Source organism: Rousettus aegyptiacus, unplaced genomic scaffold, assembly GCF_014176215.1.
Source record: "Rousettus aegyptiacus isolate mRouAeg1 unplaced genomic scaffold, mRouAeg1.p scaffold_m13_p_9, whole genome shotgun sequence".
Taxonomy (NCBI): Eukaryota; Metazoa; Chordata; class Mammalia; order Chiroptera; family Pteropodidae; genus Rousettus; species Rousettus aegyptiacus.
In genome coordinates this window covers 98,240,624-98,260,879 of record NW_023416312.1, presented here as the reverse complement: position 1 = coordinate 98,260,879, position 20,256 = coordinate 98,240,624, and the positions used below count along the sequence as shown (strand labels likewise).

General features: G+C 43.0%; 1 protein-coding gene across 4 annotated transcripts in view; it reads right to left on the bottom strand.

Moving 5' to 3' along the window:
- Window positions 1-20,256, bottom strand: part of MTMR1 (myotubularin related protein 1) — a 64,184-nt gene that overhangs the window by 23,892 nt on the left and 20,036 nt on the right. For all 4 annotated transcript variants that reach the window (XM_016123661.2, XM_016123662.2, XM_016123663.2 and 1 more), the window contains 9 exons: window positions 17,155-17,230; window positions 14,729-14,823; window positions 14,242-14,349; window positions 10,718-10,819; window positions 10,327-10,410; window positions 9,251-9,400; window positions 7,530-7,718; window positions 1,829-2,014; window positions 1,177-1,383 (listed from right to left, as the gene is read on the bottom strand). In XM_016123661.2, coding sequence (XP_015979147.1) covers window positions 1,177-1,383; window positions 1,829-2,014; window positions 7,530-7,718; window positions 9,251-9,400; window positions 10,327-10,410; window positions 10,718-10,819; window positions 14,242-14,349; window positions 14,729-14,823; window positions 17,155-17,230 — 1,197 coding nt within the window. The remainder of the gene's footprint in view (window positions 1-1,176; window positions 1,384-1,828; window positions 2,015-7,529; window positions 7,719-9,250; window positions 9,401-10,326; window positions 10,411-10,717; window positions 10,820-14,241; window positions 14,350-14,728; window positions 14,824-17,154; window positions 17,231-20,256) is intronic.

The window sequence follows — 20,256 nt, the reverse complement described above, 5'->3', positions numbered from 1 at the left end:
CAAACTGAAACCCTGTCTCCATGGAACAAGAGCTCCATGTACTCACCTTTCTATTTTGTCTCTATGAATTTGTCTGCTCTGAGGACCCCATTATAATTAGAATCTCATACTATCTGTCCCTTTGTGAGTGGCTTATTTCATTTAGCATAATGTCATCGAGGTCCATCCATGTTGTACTATGTGTCAGAATTTCCTTCCTGAAGGCTGAATAATATTCCACTGTGTATGTACACCATATTTGTTTATCCATTTATCTGCTGAACACTTGAGTTGCTTCCATGTTTGGGCTATTGTGAATAATACTGCTATGAGCATATCTGTCCAAATATGTGTTCGAGTCTCTGCGTTCACTTCTTTTGGGTATACACCCAAAAGCGTAATTGCTGGATCATATGGTAACTATTTTTAATTTTTTAAAGAACTACTACTATACTGTTTCACGAAATAATTTAGAGAGCCTGCTCTTCGGGACTTAAGGCACCTGGAGAACAGTTTTACATTGACAGCTCACATTTAGGATTCATTCTTTCAATAGACATTTACTGAACTCCCATGGTGTATGTAATGCATCTTGCCTGGCCTTTGGGATTTTGGCCATTTTTGGGGTGTCCAGTAGAGGCAAGGCCTGTGGCTAGGCACCTGGGGAACCAAAACCAATGAGATACAGCACCTGTACTTGAAGAATAATTCACTTATGGTCTAGTTGTGGGAGAACGACCTGTAAATAACAAGCACAGTAAAGTGTTCCAAGGGGTGTGATGGGGCCACAAAAGAGCAAGTGGTCATCCTAAGATGGGGTCAAGGAAGGAACAAGGAGGGAAAGTCACACAGGTCAGTCAAGGAGGTCTCATCTGAGATAAACGTTGAAGGACAGGAAGGCGCCTACTTCTTGGTTGCCCAGAGACATGGTGGTTGCGCAACATTGTGAATGTACTAAATGCCATTGGAGTGTACCCTTTGAAATGGTTACTTCTACATTATATGAATCTTATCTAAACTTTTTTAAAGGCATACCTACACTAAAAAAAAAGAAAGAAAAAAGAGAAAAGAATACCCTACTAGGCACATACAATGCTGAGGTCAACAGTGTTTTATTATGGTAACTCAGGTCTGCTAAAGAACAAGAAGCCTGCACACAGGTGTCTGTGTGTGTGTGTGTGTTATGTCTCAACTCACCAGGGCAAACCTATGTCCAAAACTTATCCACTCCTTTTCTATGAGAGCCTCGAACCCTTTAATGGTGCGGTAATAACTGTCCAGCATCAGCATAGCCAGAGACGTCAGCTGGGCCGTTCGGTCCCAACCATCGCTGCAATGCACCACCACGGAGGTTTTCCCAGATTCGATTTTATCAGCAATTCTCACTGCCCCGGCAAGAAGCATCTTCGGAAAAGAAGGCACATTAGACCAAGCTACATTTAATTTCTATGATAGCAAAAGTAATTCTGGGGAGAATGCTGCACGTTCAGGTCAATAAACCAAACAAGAATGCAATCGACTGAGAATCATTAGCATCTTTGGCGGGGAGGGGGCACAGGGAACTTTTACTAAGAAAAAACTATAGCAGTAAATCAGGTCCTTTATTAAAAGGGCCCCAAAGTACTTTAAAGACTCGGGGCGAGGCAAGCAGCATCCGTTTTTATCACAAAAGCCCTCCCCCCCGAAAGACCACCACATGGATGCTGCCCATGGAAACTAAGAAAGCCCAAAGTACACAGTAAAGATGTGCTTATTTGCAACATTGAGAAACCACTTGGATAGACAACTTTATGGCCCTGCCAGAGAAATTTTATCCCGAGAAAGCATGTAAGGGACTGGCCCTCTTTACCCTTATATATTCCAGCCAATGTGTCGCATCCACGTTGGATAGCCACCGCGCCTCATCGATTGAAGGGTACACGATCTCTTTTAATTTACGCAGTGACTCTCTCATCACATGAATGTTGTGGATCTCCAAGAACACTAGTTCTGCATTCGGGTAAGCACTTTCACTTTCATATCCTCCACCCTTTGCCTGCGAAAGACAACAGACGTTACTTCATCTGAGTTCACTTTTCCATTCTTTCTATTGCTACCCAATAGAGACCATTAAAAAAGTGGCAAACCCACATTCATAATAAACCGCCTATGTCTTGTAGGAGTTCCCCATGGCCACTGAATAAAGTACCACACACTGAGTGGCTTAAAACAACAGAAATGTCTTCTCTCGCACTGCTGGAGTCTGCAAGCCCAAAATCGAAATGTTGGCAAGGCCTGGCTCTCTCAGAATCTTCATGGAAGAGAAGCTTCTTTGCCTCTTCCAGCTTCTAGTGGTCCCAGGTGTTCCTGGTTTATAGACACATGACTCCGATCTCTGCCCCATCATCGCATGGTCTTTTCTGGGTGTCTTCTCTTCTAAGGACATCAGTCGGATTGGATCAGGGCCCACCCTAATTTAGTATGACCTCACTGCATCTTGATTACATTTTCAAAGACCTTATTTCAAAATAAGGCCACCTTCACAGGAACCAGGGGTTAAGATTTCAACATATTTTTTTTAATGAGACAATTCACCTACAACAATCTTTCATCACCCATCATCAGTTTTTAAACCATTAAGACATGGATCTAAGGCAAAGCTAATTAGGTTTAAAAAGTTCTGTCAGTGTATTCTATCCGAATTAAAAAGCTGTACTACTGCAAAATTTCTGTATAATAAGTTTGTAAATCCCTAACAATAAGATTTAAGCAATTGAAAATAAAATACAAATGTGACAAAAAAAAGAGATATGGTTCACTCATTGGTAATTTCATAACAAAATCTCATCTATAATTAGCTTCTATTTTGTAGAGACCAACATTCAAAACACATCTGTGATGAGAATGTAGAGAAACTGAAAGCCTAATACACTGCTGGTGGAATTTGTGCAGCCTGTGGAAACGAGTTTGGTGGTTCCTCAAAAAGTTAAATATAGAATCACCATATGACACAGCAGTTCCAGTACCACGAAATTGAAAACAGGTATTCAGACAAAAACTTGTGCATGACTGATCACGTCAGCACTATTCACAATAAGCCAAAGGCGGAAACAACCCAAATGTCCATCAATGGATGACTGGATAAACAAACTGTGGTCTCACCACATAATGGATTGTTTTTCAGCTATACAAAGGAATGAAGCACCGCTCCATGCTATGACATGGATGAATCTTAAAAACATATTAAGTTGAAGATGCTAGGCATGAAGGATCATATACTGTGTGGTCCCACCTATAGGCAATGCCTAGAACAAGGAAATCTATATGGAGTAAATTAGTAGATGCGAGGTGATGGGGGAGGGGAGAATGGGCAGCAACTGCCAATGTGCACAGGGTTTCGCTCCGGGGCTATGAGGGCGTTCTGGAATTACATAGTGGTAACTGCTGCACAGCATGGTGAATACAGTGGAAGTCGCTGAATAGTAGACTTTGGAATAGTTAAAATGGCCGGTTTTACATTATGTGAATTTTATCTCAATCAAAACAGTAAACGCATCTGGGAGCCCAAAGACCGCACTGTTTATTTAGTCTGCAACCATTTACCAAGTGGGTCCTGATGCTTGGCCCCGAGCTAAATACCGAGGCAACAATTATGGACAAATGTACACCCGGGTGCTCAAGGCCCTCAAAATCTGGCGGGCTAAGCAGGTGAGGAGAGGTGCGTGGTTAGTCCAGGGGACAAGTCCTTTGCTGTAGCATGTGCTAGGAGGTTGTCGGAGGGACAGAAGAGACATCTCCACTGAGAAGAGAACCCAAGTCAGGGAAGCTTTGCTGTTGGAAGGAAGGTCAAGAACGTGAGAGGCAGAAAGGCCATCATGTTTAGATGCCTAGATGCAGGAGAGGACGGGACTTCCAGAGACGCAGGCAAGAAGTTCAGCAGAGAACATTAGGGCAGTGGCGAGAGGAGGGAGAGAGGAGGCCAGACAGCGGGCAGGGCCTGGATCAGACTCGCACTGCATAATCATCACTGGCTGCATAAGGAGAAGGGCCTGGCGGAGGCTGGAGCTTGTGCAGGTGGACCAGCCCAGGAGCGGGTGGTCATCTGGCTGAAAGAACCATGTCAGAGGTGGCAGGGCAGAGACATGCTTCTGATTTGAGATATTTAGAGGCCGGATGTTGTGGCTCATTGGGGCAATGAAGTGGGTAGCCCCGGAGGTGACAGGGACACCCATGATTCTGGACTAGGTGACCTGAGAGATGGTGGGATACTGGGGTACAGGTGACTGAAGAAGGAAGAGAGTGTTAGGCTTTGAGAATAGTGGGTGCAAAATGCCTGAAAAATTCAAGTGGAGAGGTCTGCGGGCAGCAGGACGCACGGGTCTGGAGCTCAAAAGAGAGGTTTGAGCTGTGCATACCAATGTGAAGCCAGGGGCATGTGGATGACAGTGGAGGACAGAGAGGTCTGGCACATGGTGCCCAAGGACATTATGTAGTGTGAGACGTGAAGACCGGGAACCTGAAGAAGGCCGACATTTAAGGGATATAAAGCAAAAGACTGAGAAAAGCAGCCCAAGATTGAAGGAAAAAAGAAGGGAAAAGGTTTTGAAAAGGAGAAAATCTTAGCTATAACAAAAGCTCGTGAGATCAAGGAAAATGTGCTGAAAAACACACACTGATTTTGTGACAAGAACTTGGCGACTTTACCAAGAACAGTTTGTGCAAAGATGGCTTAAAGGGTGAGTGAGAGGCAGTGAGCGCTGAGGGGTATCAAGGTCATAGATCTTCCAAGAAGTCTATATGCAAAGGCCAGGAGAAGGTGCCAGCTGAAAGGGGACAGTGGCAAGGATTCCAGGGAGGGCTTAATTGTATAGATGAGAAAGACTTCATGGAAAGGAGTCAGTGGAGGGGAAAGGGTGGGGATCCCAGAGAGGGAAAGGGGATGACTGAGCCGGCAGGTGAGGCTGGAGGTTGAATGGGGGAGGCTTCCATGGACAGCAACACAAGCTAGGTCCCAGGCACGGTGGCAGACGGAGCTCCTCTCTGAGGGTTGGTTTGTTCTCTGTGGAGAACGAGGCAAGGTCAGCTTTTGAGGATGAAGGGGGTGGAACAGGGTCATATGTTAGAAAAGAGTCATCGAGGGGCTGAAAGGGCCCCCGGAGAGGCAGGGGAGGAACTTCCCAGCAGCACTGAGGCCCCAGCTGTGTGTGGAGTGGCTCCAACCTGCACATTGTGAGCCTTTCGTCACCTTGGGGCGCTCAGCAGTCCCAGCTGTGGGCACGAGAGAGGCAGGAGGAGTGAACTGGGCCGGGCAGGGGTGCTGAAGGGCTGATGAGCCAAGACGCTGGCTGGAGGACAGGGAGGAACAGCCTAAGGAGGCCAGGCTAGGCAGGAGCACACAGATGTGGGCGAAGCTGCGCACTGGCCTGTGAGCACCTGCACGAGAAGCCGAGGTTTGAGATGGCAGTTTGCACCTGAGAATCCAGAAGGGAAGCAGTCCTGGGGGAGACCAGAGGCCGTGTGTGGCTGAAAGCCCTGTCACTGGAGGAGCGGCTGCTAAGTATCTGATAAAGTCTGCAAGGGGCAAGCGTGACTGAGGAAAAGAACAGAATTTTGCGTATTCGGATGGCACCCTGGACTCCAACTGCTTCTATGGAATTACATGAGACATTTCAAACTTCAAGAAAATGCTTTTTGAATGCCAGTATGGGTAAAGCCCTTTAGAGCATGGTCCTGCCTCCAAGGAATAATAACGGTTTTCATAAAAAAAAAAATGAACGTAATCACCGGCTGACAATGCTGCTGACTAAGGTTGGACTAGCACAGCGCAGCAGTTAAAGGCACAGGCCTGTGCAGCAGGGAGAGTGGCTTTGTAATCCCAGCTCTGCCACCCAAATGCCACCTCAGCTTTCTCACCCACAAAAACTCCAAGGCTCACTATGCAGATTAACTGCTAATTAAATTAAGAAAATAAATTATCTTAATTCAAGCTAGCATATGCGAAGCTTGATGCCTTCTCACCACCCCTGAAGACACTCAAGCACTGCTGTATTGTCACCCCAGGAGCAGCCTCATCTGAGAGCAGGCAGAGGAATGGGCCCCAGACCCTGCCTGAGGGCGCTTGTAGGCAGAAGAGGTACTTTAGCAAGGAGGAAGCCCCCAGCCAAGAGTTGGTTTTAACCAGGAGAACATACTTAAAGGCAATTTGTTGCCTGGAGACTCATTAGTAAAGATCCAAGTAAGACAAATGACAATCAGAAAATGGGGTTACGGAGGAAAAAGAGTGTGAGTGGCTACTCCAAGCCTGGACACAGAGAACGGACACCTGGAGGTCTTGGGATAGAAGGGGAAGAGCAGTGAGAAGTGGCCCCACATACGCCCTGGCAGGAACAGGGGGGAAAGCTTCAGAGAGTTCTGGAAGTCAACAATTCACTGGCCAGACCTTTCTCTATGGGTGCAAAGCAGGGTTCCAAAGAGAAGCTAGTGACATTGGGACACTGTTACCCACCGGTCCGCAAGTCTGCAAGAAGAAGCTGATAGCAGTGGTGACAGGGCCATCCCCAAGCCTCTTAGGAAAAAGAAACCTGAATACTGAATACGAGCAGCCATCTGAAGGATGGACTCAGACTGCTTTAACTTCAAACCGGCTGTTCAGGGCTTGTTGAAGGCCTGCCACACTCTCCACCCAAGGCATGACAAGGCCCAGGAGGGCTCCCAGGTGAGAAAAATCAAAGCTTCAGAGAGGGCGGACAACTCCCAGAGGCCAAAGGTACAACGTGGCAGGGCAGGCTTCTCACACCCCCAGACTCTGAAATCCACACTGCTCGGTGTGGAGTGCATGATCCTGTCCCCTCAAAATTCACACGTTCAGATCCTGACTCCCAAGGTGATGCCGATAGGAGGTGGGGCCTTTGGGAAGGCGTTAGGTGATGAGGGTGGAGCCCTCAGGATGGGCTTAGTGCCCTTAGAAGGAGACACCAGTCACCTAGCCTTTTTCTGCTTTCAGTCTTATGAGGACACAGCAAGAAGGTAGCTGTCTACAAACTAGGAAGCAGGCCTTCACCAAACGCTGGGTCTGTTAGCCCCCTGATTTTGGACTTCTGGCCTCTAAAAGTGTGAGAAATAAATGTTTGCTGCCACCAGTCTATGGCATTTTGCTACAGCAGCTGGAGCTAAGAAGCCCGCTCCCTCCCAGTCTTGCCCCTGGACTCCCCTCCCCTCCTGGCATCTAGGACCCCTCCCGCCCTCTTCTAGATCTCCTCCCACCATGTGGACCACTCCTTCCTTCCCAGAGTCCCTCTCTTGCCCTCCACAGACAACATTTCTGACGGTTTGGTGCTTAGCCCCTGCTCACGAGACTTAGACGCCTTCGGGGACATCACCCCATCCACACAGGCTGTGACCACCACCCAAGAGGGTGCTGGGCCCCAATCTCAACCTCATCTTGTCTCTTTCTGAGCTCCAGAGCTTTATGGGCCTTCCTCAAATGCAACAGGCTATTGGAACTGCATAATGATTTACAGACAGTACAGAAGACAAGACCCACGGGTTCAGCAATAACATCGAGAATGTACCTTGTTGGTATCGGCGACACTGTTTTGCCGGGCATCGAAAACGGTAAGTTTGTGAGACTGCGCGTTAGCATCCATTATCGTCTGCAAGTATTTTTCATCTTCTTTGCAGCGTTTATCATTGGGACCCACAAGAGGCTGGCTGCAACGAGTAATCGTCGCCTGAGTTTCTGGATGAATCCATGACAGCACCTAGTGTTTGTAAACAACAGATATGGTGAGTGCAGTTCCTAAAAAAAATGTGTTCGAATTATCAGGTAACACCAAGCACAGCTTCCTCTGCATATTTTCCTCAAAGATGAAGGGTCAGGCCAATCACAGCATGATAGTCACTAGGGGACTCAATGTTTGGGTCAAGTTCAAAGAAGTCTGACTAGATGCGCTCCTAAAGTTCCCTTGTACCTCTGAACTTCTATGATTCTAAGAAAAACAGAAACGAAGTCAAAAGATTACTACCATCGAGCCCCACTTCTGTTTGATTGACTAATTTTGTCTCCTACTTTAAAAATATCTTTGTATCTTAACAATGATATATGTGGCCACGTGAGGACAAAGTGAATATATAGTTTGTTATAAAATCTAAAGCTTTTCCCCAAACCTCCGGTTTTTCCTCCAGTGGCCAAGAGACCTGGGATTGTACCAGATGGAAAACTCTGGGCACAAAAAACATTCACTCCCTCCTGGGTCCTGGTGATAGTAGCACGGGGGTATACATATGTCCCAACTCACCGCATTGTATACATTGAACACTGCAGTGTTTTTGTATATCAGTTAAACCTCAGGAAAACTGTTTTAAAAATCTGCCCTCTATTTACCCCAAAGACTTGAAAACATACATCTGAAAAGATATTTGTACACCGATGTTCAAAGCAGCATTATTCACGGTGGCCAGGACATGGAAGCAACTGAAGTGTCCTATGATAGATGACTGGCTAAAGAAGCTGTGGTACATATATGCAATGGAATATTACTCAGCCATAAGAGATGAAATACTGCCATTTATGAGAACATGGATGGACCTCGAGATCATCATGCTAAGCAAAATAAGCCATACAAAAAATTGAAAATGACGTGACATCACTTATAAGAAGGATATAAACCTAAAAGCAACAAACGAGCAGGACAAACAAACAAGAGACTCATGGACATGGACAATGGACTAGTGGTTACCAGAGAGTGGAGGGAGGGGGGAGGTAGATGGGATAAAGGGGATCAAATATGTGGTAACAGAAAAAAATCTAATTATGGACAGTGAACACACAATGCAAATTATATATGACTTACTGTTGAATTATAAAAAAAAAAATAATTAAAAAAACCCACCCTCTGCTGGCTGCTATGTTCCTTTTAGTAATGGCGTCCCTCCCGTGCAGCTGCAGCCTTACATTCAGCATCCGAGAAAGAGTGTCTCCTCTCTAGCATGAGTCGGCGAAACCAGTGACGTCAACTGCTAACGCAGTAACCTGCTAGTTCTTATTCCCTGCTACATTTTGAGCGCATAGCTGAAGTTACCATGTACTTAGTAATGGGAAGTTACGCAAGGTGGAGTCAGCAGAGAGTCTTTATATAATCAAGTGGTTCTTGAGAATCGAAGACATGCTCAGTTTTTTAGGCTTATTTTTCTGCTTTCCATTTCGTTCGCTACATTTTTTTTTCTGTCTTCTTTCCATATTAGACTGAATTCTTTAGATGTTTATATCTAGATGACAATGTTTATTACTTACGGGGACTCTGCCTTTTGCTCGGAAGGCTGCCACTTTTGAAAGGTCATCATCTTTTACACTAGTTGGCACGACAATGATGGCAGGGTAGGTGTCACAGAGCTCATAATTACTGTTGACTTTGGATATTTTCCAGCTCTCGTTTGGCAAGCCCTGTAGGGTGTGGAGAAGAAGAGCAGGGAGGTGTGCTTTTACACATTCAGAAATTACTAAGCGTGCGTCGCATCCGTTTTTTTATTTTCTACTAAAATCCATTTATATTTGTATGGTGCTGGTTAGAAGTTCAAATCCATATTTATCAAATAGAACTCTTTTCTTATCCATTTAAAAAATCCAATGAAGCATAAGAATTTCTAAGCATACTACGAAATGAAAATTATAGACTAGAATCCCAATCCTATACACTTCCTGTCATGTTTTCTATAAAGAATTGAGCACACTGTTGTTTTCGAAAATACTCACAGAAGTCCTTTTGAGACACAGAAACGTTTTACAGGTGTCTAAAATAAGTAATATAAATCACCATACCAAATATAAGGTGGAGACAAAAATTAATTGTCATTAAAATAATCTTATTGGAATATCTTCAAACTGACAATGCACTAAAGAACTTCTGGTAGAGGAATGCCATAACAGATTGATGTAGTCATGTCCTCTATTTTAAGATCTAATTTAGGGGTGGCTCCATAGAGTAGTGGTTAGCACATCTGCTTTACATGCAGAAGGTCCTGGGTTCGTGCCCCAGGTGGAGCCATGGACCATACCCGAGGTGCACCATTGGTTTTGATCCTTACTCATTAGCAGAATATCTCATAAAACCATCTGGTCAATTTGCTTTTTAAACCCCGGTCCCTGTATTCCACTGATCTCTGGAAACGGGATGAACACACAGTGACATAGTCAAAGGTTTGGCACAGGGACCACGGGGCATCCCAGAGATGAAGGACCTACCAGCTAAGTAAGTTATACCAATGTATGACTTGTTTCAAAAGGTTTCTTCTCCACAATATTTCTAACCTTTTAGAAAAGAAAAAGATACCCGACCTATTATTTTCAGTGTGATAAGCAATATACTTTACCTGTCTCTTATATTCAGCTACTGGATCATAAACTTTCCATCCATTAATTGGAAATTTTTCTTTATAGTTGAATGCAAAGAGTGTCTGGAAACAAAGAGCACAAAATGTGTCAGTATTTCTTTGCTCTCACATATACCCAATATTAAAGCTTTTCATTCAGTGACGAGCTGAATGTATTAAGATTCCTATTTTAACTTGTAAATTTTGAAGCAACGAATTGGCAGTTTTTATAATCATTACACAGAACTGATAAATTTTAAATATTCTAATATTAGTCAGCAACAGAGAGAAAAGAGATGAAGGGAACCTCTGGAAAAAGGAATAATTAAACATGAAAAATTTGGACCTCCCCCCAAAGGTAAGCAAAAGAGGTTTATTTTCGTCTACTTACCTGCCCATTGGAAAGAGGAAATGCATGTTTGCTGAGGTTTTCAAATATCCCCAGTTTACTTTGTTCTTCCTGTTTATAAGCAAGTCGCAAGTTCCTCATATCCTGTTAAACAATTAGTGAAACTCATTTATTCAATGTGTATTGAGTGCCTATGAGGCACACACCATGCAACAAAAAGTTCCATAAAATATTTTTATTCATTTCTCCTTTTATACTTTTTTTCCAACAGAAGGCGATTAACAAAAATACCCCCAGCAAGGTTTATTAAAAAATTAAGTGAAGAAACTGGAACAAAGGGGACACATTGGAGAAAAAAAAAACTCATCAAATGGAACCAAGAGTAATGTTAGTATGTAAGGGATATGCATCCTGTGCACTTACTTGCTAAAGACATGCCACAGAATCAGCTGTAAGCTCTAAACTACCAAAAGAATTGATCACAAATCTCACACCTTCCATATAATAGAAATGTGACAGAGGTTTCTCCCCTGTACTCAAAGCAAGGACTATGCATCATGGAGACACTATGGCCCTTAGTGACTTCCTCACAGAAATTACAATGCTCTTTCTTCACATCCCAGTTTCTTAAAATGCCCCAGCATGCAAACTGCCAGCCAAAAGGCCAAGTTCCGGTGGGCAGGAGCGATCCCAGCAAGGTGGCTCTGAGGGTGCACTTTCTTCCCAGGGGCGTTCTGAGCAGTGCCCCCTGACCTTCTGAAACCTCTGCTGTTAGTTAAACACAAAATGCCCATTCTTCTTTAACAGTATATGAAATTTGAAAATAAATATGATCACAAACGGATCAAAGCAAGAGCAATTTGGAAAGTGAGGACGTCACTGTTGTGATCTTATACATACAACAGCAAAAGAATGGAAACAACGTAAATGCCCATCGATAGCAGCTGGTACATGAACTACAGCACAGGTAATGGAATCCTAGAGAACTGTTAAAAATAAGAAATGGCTTGTTATGTATGGATGTCAAGGATGCCAAAGATACGTTGTTAAAGGGAAATAAGAAACAGCAGGAAGGTGTATGTAATATGTCATTTTTGATGTATGTAATATGTTACATTTCCAAAGACCATACATACATCTTATGTGCACAGGGTATCAGTGGGAACTGGTAACAGTGGGTGCCTGCAGGGGGTGCGACAGGGTAGCTGGGTGTTGGGTGGAGCAAGACTTACTTATTCCTAGTTTTTGTCCCTTCTAAACTGTCTATTGCCCATTTAAAAAAAAACAAATCCCACACCTTGCAAGGCTCTAGGACATGAGCTAAGAGGGCTGAGAGCACAGCCCGAGTAATTCTATGCTGGAAAACATTTCAAAGGAGCTATTAGCAACTACTCACCCTGATCATAAAAAATAACTTAGTGAAACGGCCACAGGTTACCTGCTAAAATGACGTCACTTCCTGGTGTGCCCACCTTCCAAGCTACACTGGCCACACACGTACACCTGGGTGGCTGTTTGAGGTCACTTGCTATTTAGGATTGCTCAGAGGGAAAAGTGTTGCAAGAAAAGGAAAGAGCATGTGTGAAGATGAGAGAGAGCGAGAGAGAGAGAAAGAGAGAGAGAGAGAAAGGGAAGGGGGGAGGGGGGGAGAGAGAGAGAAGGAGGAGGAGAAGAAGGGGGAGGAGGAGAAAAAGAAAGAGGAGATGGAGGAGGGAAGGGGAAGAGAGAGAGGGAGGGAGGGAGGACACAAGGGAAGGGGAGAGGGAAAGAGAGAGAGAGGGGGAGGGAGGGAGAAGGGTGAGATAAATAGAGGGGGGAGGGACAGACGGACAGAAGAGGGGGAGAGAGATGCGAGTGTGAGCAACTAAAGGAATGGGATGGCAAGAATGAGGGGAGGGTGGCTGGGGATGAAGCTGCGGAGAAAGTCAGGCTCAGACCCACGGGGTGTTGATGAGTTTCCTCTCAAAGCCTAAGGGTGATGGGAAGCTACTAAAGAGCTCTTAGGAGGGAGAAGACTTGTTTCAAAAATTGCAGAGCTGATCAATTCACTCCTCTGCTTGAAGTTCTGCAGCTGCTTCGCACGGCTCTGTATGCGGAACCGTGGCCCCAGAGGGACACCTGTACTTTATCACGGGCCAGCACAGCCTGGTAGTGCCCACAGCAAGCCCAGTGAGCCGGCAGACTTGTGACCTAGAACAGCGAAGGCTTTTTTTTTAAAGTAATTTGACTGCAGTCTAGGGCCAACCAGAGGGAGCTGTCCTTGGAGATCTAATAAAAGCAAATGGATGGGCAGCAATCCAATCCCCAAGTTTGGAAGGGACCACGATGATTCTGCAGGCAAGACCCCTTTCCCAGTATGTCAGAGAGGGTTGTTGATAAACTGTATTTTCAATAAAAATATCAGTTAAGGTGTTTCTTAAGTGACTAGTCTCAACTAAAGTTACCACATGCATTGCAACTTAACCCGTTGGAGGACAGGAACGAAACCAAAAATAAACACAGGTCAGGTGAAAATTCCAACATAGCCAAGAGATTTAATTGTGTTTTTAATCGCGGTATTTATGAATACAGTTGACCCTTGTATAACATGAGTTTGAACTGTGAGGTTCCGCTCATACACGAATTTTTTTCAATAAGGACTATAAATATATTTTCTCTTCTTTATGATTGTCTTGATATTTTCTTTTTTCTAAGCTTACTTTAGTGTAAAAATACAGTATGTGATACACATAGCATGCAAAATCTGTGTTAACCAACTGTTAACCGGTAAGGCTTCCGGTCATCAGTATGCTATTAGTAGTTAAATTTTGGAGGAGTCTAAAGTTAAACACGGGGCAAAGGAATTAAGAAGTACAGAATGGTCATGGGGATGTGAAGTACAGCACAGGGAATATCAACGATACTGTAATAGCCATGTGTGGTGCCAGGTGGGTACCAGGCTAATTGGGGCGATCGCTTCGTAAATTATATAAATGTCTGACCGCTACTCTGTTCACGTGAAACTAATATATAATAAATCTGAATACCAACGGTAATTGAAAAAAAACAAAAAGATTAATAAGAGTTTAAAAAGTTAAAGAAAGTTGTGCTCGCTTCGACAGCACATATACTAAAAAGTTAAAGAAAGTTAAAGTTATATGTAGATTTTCGACTGTGCGGGCGGTTGCTGTCCCTAAGCCCCATGTTGTTCAAGGGTCACTGTATTGTTGTCCCTTTAGGAAGTCTTTGACCATCCACTGTTCTGAAGAATAGTCTTAAAAAAACAAATTGGAAAAAATATGGATATCTGCTTCTCACTTGATGTCTCTGAAATGTAACAGATAACGTCGGCAGGAGAGTTATAGGTCCATGCTAACTGGAATGCTTTGTTAGGAAGAGGTTCACTTCAAGGGCTCGCATAATGGTATGAGCTGGTTGACACAACATCTGAACAGGTCTCTGTCCCGAAAACCTCTCGGTTCCTAACAGTACAATTGACTGTGACTGTCCAAAGCCCAGGAAAAGGGCATCGGAGAAAAGTTCCCGGCTGACAGCCCCATCCAGTTTTACCAATGTTGGCGCCATACCTTGCACACGATCTCTATACCACAAGAATTGTCCCCATGGCTCTGCGCTCCAATCTTCTCAACTCTGCTGATCACTCCCAGGGGAACGTCCAGGATGAAATGTGGGTCCTGAGTTTACAAATTAGTCAGTCAATGGAGTTTTCATATTTTAAGTCTTTGCTGGCTTAAAACACATTTATTTTACTTTGCACTTCCTGTTTGCTCCCCCCCCCCCCCCCCCGCCGCTAAGAAACTGTAGTCTGATTCCTAACACACTTGCTGAAGATGTTCAGACTACAATGAAACTTCCCCTCCAGGTTTAAGTGCTACCTTAACAGCCTTTTCTGTTTTTTCAAGATACAAAATCGGTTTGCAAATGTGCACTCTTATAACTCACTCACCCTCTGGTTCCCTCAGGGTGTTGGGATTTCGAGGTACTTCTTACTTCTGTATTGTTTACTTGCTTCTGAAGTGTTTTTAAAAATAAAACCCACTTTTAAAAACTCACCCTCTCCACATTTTTGAAGTACATCTTAAAATCTGTCACTGTCAGTGTTCCACTCACGGCTCCCATAAATGGGCAGATATACATGACATCTTTCACTGAAAGAAAAAAAAAAGTAGCAGCTTATGCTTCAATAAAACTTAACATTAGTTTCCAAATGTATGTATTTGTGATTCTAGTTTCCTGGGAATTTTAAATTTGTTATTACTTGAAATAAAGACAGATGGATAGTCTTCTAATAAAATTCCATTTTTTAAAAAAACAAAATTTAATTTGCTACTCAATGAGGTTTTAAATAAAGGGCCTTATAATAAGCTGCATTTGTCACTTTTTTTCCAGGTTGGTTAACTTTTTCCCTGGGTGATAAATTAATCATATCGAAAACATATTAATTAAACTCTAAAGACTCTGGGCTACCACTTAATAAATTACTGCTAATGAAAACTAACTAAAGCTAAAAACTGTCCGCTAAGGCGCCTCCAGAGGCAGCTCCTTCGCAGATGACAAAAACCAGGACCACATCAAGGAAGTGAAAAGAGACTTCTTTGCTTCCAATTCCTTATCACCTTCCATATTGATTATTTTCTTATTGTGACTGTCGATATCAGCATATGTAACATGATATCAACAACATATTTGATTCCTATGAGTGTAAAGAACCTCACCTCTCACAGAGATACTACATCTTCACATTCTTCCCAAAGTGCCATTCCACTGGAATGACAGGAACGCGCACTACTACGGGTGAGTCCACGTGGAACAATTAAAGGTAGTGAAGTTGTCATCCACCCAAAAACTTCCGTTAAACTTTTCTCTAACTCAGTATGTACTGAGTGGCTTCTATTTCTAGGGTTCTAGGTATCACTAGACACAGTTCCTGCCCACAAGCACCCCCGTGACCTGTGACATTACACAGAAAATGACCATGACACTACAATCTGATAAATGCTATCATCGCCATGTGCTTATGATGTGATAAGAGCTCAGAAAAGGATCAACTTAACTCAGCAGAGAAGCAGGGGAGGGAGAGGAGGAAAGGAGGAGGGAGTGAGCAGCCAGATGCTGGAGGTTAGTGTGGCTAGAACGAAGAGTGCATGAGGGTAATATGACATGAGGCGAGAGAAGACTTGTTCGTGAATGTTCACGGCAGCTTTATTTGAGGCAGCCAAACAGTAGAAACAACCCAAATGTCCATCAATAGATGAAGGGGCAAGCGAACTGCGGTGCATCCATACGATAGAATGCTATTCGGCAATAAAGAGGAATGACTGTTGGCCCCTGCCACAATATGAGTGAATATCAACAAAGTTATGCTGAGTGGAAGAAGCTAGATAAGAAAGGGAATATAATCAATGATTACATTTCTAGAAAACTCTAGAAAATATAATCTAGTCTGTAGAGCTTGGGGATGGAGAGAAGGCATGGGAGGGAGGCTTTATAAAGGGTCCTAAAGAAACTTCTGGGAGGAGAGGGATAGGTTCATTATCTTGACTGTGATAATGGGTTTCCCAAGCATATAATGTGTCAAAACTCTTCACATTCACTTTAAATCTGTGTTGTCTGCTGTCAGGAGAAGAAGCAGACGCATGACATAATTAGCTCTGCATTTTAAACAGATCATTCCCCAAAGCAGCATGGAGACATGGATGGAAGAACTCCCAGAGGCCAGAGGACCACCAGGAGTGAATGAAGTTCCAGAAGCCAAAGAAAGAGTTTCAAAATGAAGGAAAAGGTAAGTAGGGTCCAGAGCCACACAGATGAGGTATTCAGTGGGGGTTGCTATTTGCAGTCCCTGGTAGAAGATTCCACTAACTTAAACATTCTTGACACAAGATGACTGCTCTGAGAGCAGGCACACATCTTTGCATGGGAACCATGAGGGAAGAAGGCAACTTAGCAAAGCCGCTTGTCCTACCCAATCCCAGCAATTGAGAGGCGAAAACAGTGCACCCAGCTGCCCACCCATTCACCCACAGCACAGTGGACTGCCTGCTGAAATGCCTGCTAGTCCACCGTGAGGAGATGTGGGAGCCCTCAGGCCATCGCCTTGACAATCCAGGCTGGCAACACGTGCCCTTTTCTTGCACCAAAATTGTACTTTCTTGATACATTTTCCTTACAGTGAAGGATTCCAAGAAAGCAGTGAATTGACATTACAGTGAGTGTCTCATCAGCCTTCAGTTCATCAGAAAAAGTTGAGGCCCCCTTGTGTTGGTCATGCCAACTAATACTCATCAGAGTTTAAAGTGATCCTCTATAGTCTTCAATCTCTTAAGGTTACAAGGACGTTAATAAGAATGAATAGACCTCATCCATTTGTCCCCTAATTAAATCACTTTGGCTGATTTTTAGCACATACACCACTGGTGCTCACAAAGAAACTGTCATTTTATGGATCTCTATAAGCAAAGTGTATGCATTAAACTTACCAATGGCCTTGATCGATTCTCCTGGGAAAAGCGGTGCTTCTTCCATCTGTGCCAGCTTATTTCCATCCCTCAGAGCCTGGTGAAAAGACAAACAGGAGTAAGTCTCACTTTCTATCTGTATACCCAGGAAGAATTGTGCTGTTCTGTGCTCTCGCTACAAAGCTACAGCAGCGTGCGAAATGTATGCCCCCGCCCCTCACAAGACAATTTCAAAGCTCAGCATCACAGGACACCATGCTGCATATTCTAGCAAATTATTACATATATTTAAAGTTTACAGTTAGAAAGCATTAATACAGAAATGGCTTGACATGACAGATACTATAATCACTACACAGACAGCTATTATAAGGTGCCTCCAGAATTTGGAAATAAAGTTTAAAAAAAAAAGAAAAAAAAAGGTTACATTCTGAACATGAAACTAATACAAATAAAATCTACATTAGATATAGGTGCTTAGCTAGCTGTAGAAATGGTCCAGCCTCTGAGATAGCGTGAAAAACCCCAAAGTCTTATTGAGGTAGCCAGGGAGGGGTCTCAGGGCAATGATATTACCAAGGAAAGCCCTAGGCTTTTGTACTGCAGCCCAGCTACACCATGTGCGTGCACAAAGCGTAGGAGCTTGCCAGTCTGTATCTCACCCAGGCCACAAGAGAGCGCGCCCTCATCTGGCAGACAAGAGTAGTTCAATCACGACTGTGGAGAGGTATGTTTCTCAGGCTTCTCCCAAGCCAGTTCACTCTGTGCTGATTCCACGCTCACCAAGCAAATTGCTAATAAGGTATTGGGATTTCTGGCTACAAGGAAAAGGATGTCTTGGATGGCTGGCTATGATAAAGTGCCCGGGTATAAATGCAGGTACACATCCATAGTTCTCATATCCAGATTGGCACTGTGTCTTGTGAGCTTGGTTACATAGTGCTAGAGAACTCAGGGGGAGCTGAGAATATAGTGCTCTTGAACTTCAAAGCTGGGGACCAGAGCCTGAACTCGGGGCCCATTCCAAGGTACTGCCACCCCCTGAAATGCTGCCAAAGAAACTGGTCACTTTCTCCTGCGCATGTCTGACACAATGTGTCATGAGTAAGAATAAGGTGTTTAAACTCCCAGCAATTCCAAAGCTATGTTTCATAGAGCTTTAAATCCCAAAGAGATGTAAATAGGTCTTTTTTTTTTTTGAAAAATTTGGGAAATGCAGGATTAAAGAAAACAAGTTAAACTCTATGTTTGGTTGTTTTTATGAGACATCTTTAGTGTTAATGCACTCCACATCAGCAAGAGGGCGCTAGAGTATGTTACATTTCCCATACCTACATGATCAGGGCTGCTTTCTCCAAAAAAAGAATTAACATCAGGAGTGTTCAGTGGAAAACAAATTGGACAATATTAAGTTTTTGGCATGATTTTGTGAAGCAAAACATTAAAAACTGATAGCTTTTATAATTCTAATGGAAATTACTGAAAATTCAAAGTATTTTTCATAGTTAGAAGAATATTTCATTACGTTTTATTAAAGGGACTTAAAGGTCAATTTAAAAACACTACACAGGTTAGTTTCATAAATTTTTTTAAATAAAGAAAAGAAAAAAAGTCAAAATATAAAGAGCAAATTCAATGCTAAATGTTGGTCAGGGTTTTGTCTATTCTACAGATGGGTAGGGGACAATAGATGGGGTCTGTCTTCCTCGTCAAGACAGACAGTTAAAATAAAGCAGATTAGGGTCCACCACTACCTCCAAATAATTTCATTCCGTTTGAATTTTTAGTCCAGATCTGTTTTTTAAGACACTTTTCGGCCCAAAATTTTAGGGATGTAGAGAACTATTAAATGGGACATGAAAAAGTATTTGTATATTCATTTTTATACTCATACCTGACTTGGAAATATATCTTTTACACAATAAACATAAACCAATATTTATACTTTCGAATGTTTAGTTTTAGAAACACTAAAATAAAAATCACAAATCTTAATAGAAGCCTTAATTTGAAAGTTGGCTTTATTTAATATATTGGCTGAACTAGAAACTAATTTTATAATATAGTTACAAAGTGAGAAAGCTATTTTCATCAATATCCAAGTATTGCATCACTTCAAATATTACACTGTTGAAGCTCATTTTAATGGCTAATTATCATATATTTTATAGACTTAAATTCCTTAACTCATATTTAAAAATAAATGTGGATAGGTTAATTTGAAATATGTTTACTAAAGCAAGCTGTTCTAATCAACTGTATCTGTGAGGAGTGGGGGGAAGGAAGGCGCACTTTAAGCCGTATAGTGAAACATCAAATAGCTTAAAGTCCTTAACCCAGGACAAGCTAGCAGAATGTTGCAGATGGGAGACAGTGGTGATTGGGACCATTTTGAGAATGTACAAGGCTCTCAGGATAGAGGTTGAAGAGCAAACATTTCTCTTCTCTTCTGAAAGCCATGTTGAATTTGGCCCTGAAATACCTGTGCATTTATTTTTATTATTATTTACGCTTATAGCACCTGGTCTTCCTAGGTGGTCTCCCATCCAAGTACTAACCAGGCCCGACCCTGCTGAGCTTCCAAGATCAGACACGGGCTTGTTCAGGGTGGCGCGGCCATAGACCACGGACCATGGCTCCAATGGGGCATGAACCCAGGACCTTCTGTGTGTAAAGCAGACGTGCTAACCGCTACACTATGGAACCACATCTCATGCGTGTGCATTTATACAATGCATGACTGTGCTGGTGAGACATAGTGAGACAAACCTCTCACTAATAATAACTAAATCTGGGGCATGATTTTAAGAGATGAAAAAGCAATTATCAGAAGAAAACAAATAAATGATCCCACTGCTTCAGATTTCCCCATAAAAGGTTTATTTCTTAAAGGAAACACATTTAGCTTTAGCATAGAATTTCAAGAGAATAGTTTTAAAGGCTCACTGCTTTGTGAGTACAGTAGATTCCTTTTATAAAGCTGGTGTTAGGAAATGGGACTCACACTTGTGCTACATTAAGCTTTGACAGCAACTACCAAGTTGCACAGGACATGATTTGACCCTTGATTTATCCAACCCATGAACAGCATAATCAATGAATGAAATATTCTTGTGAATGAAA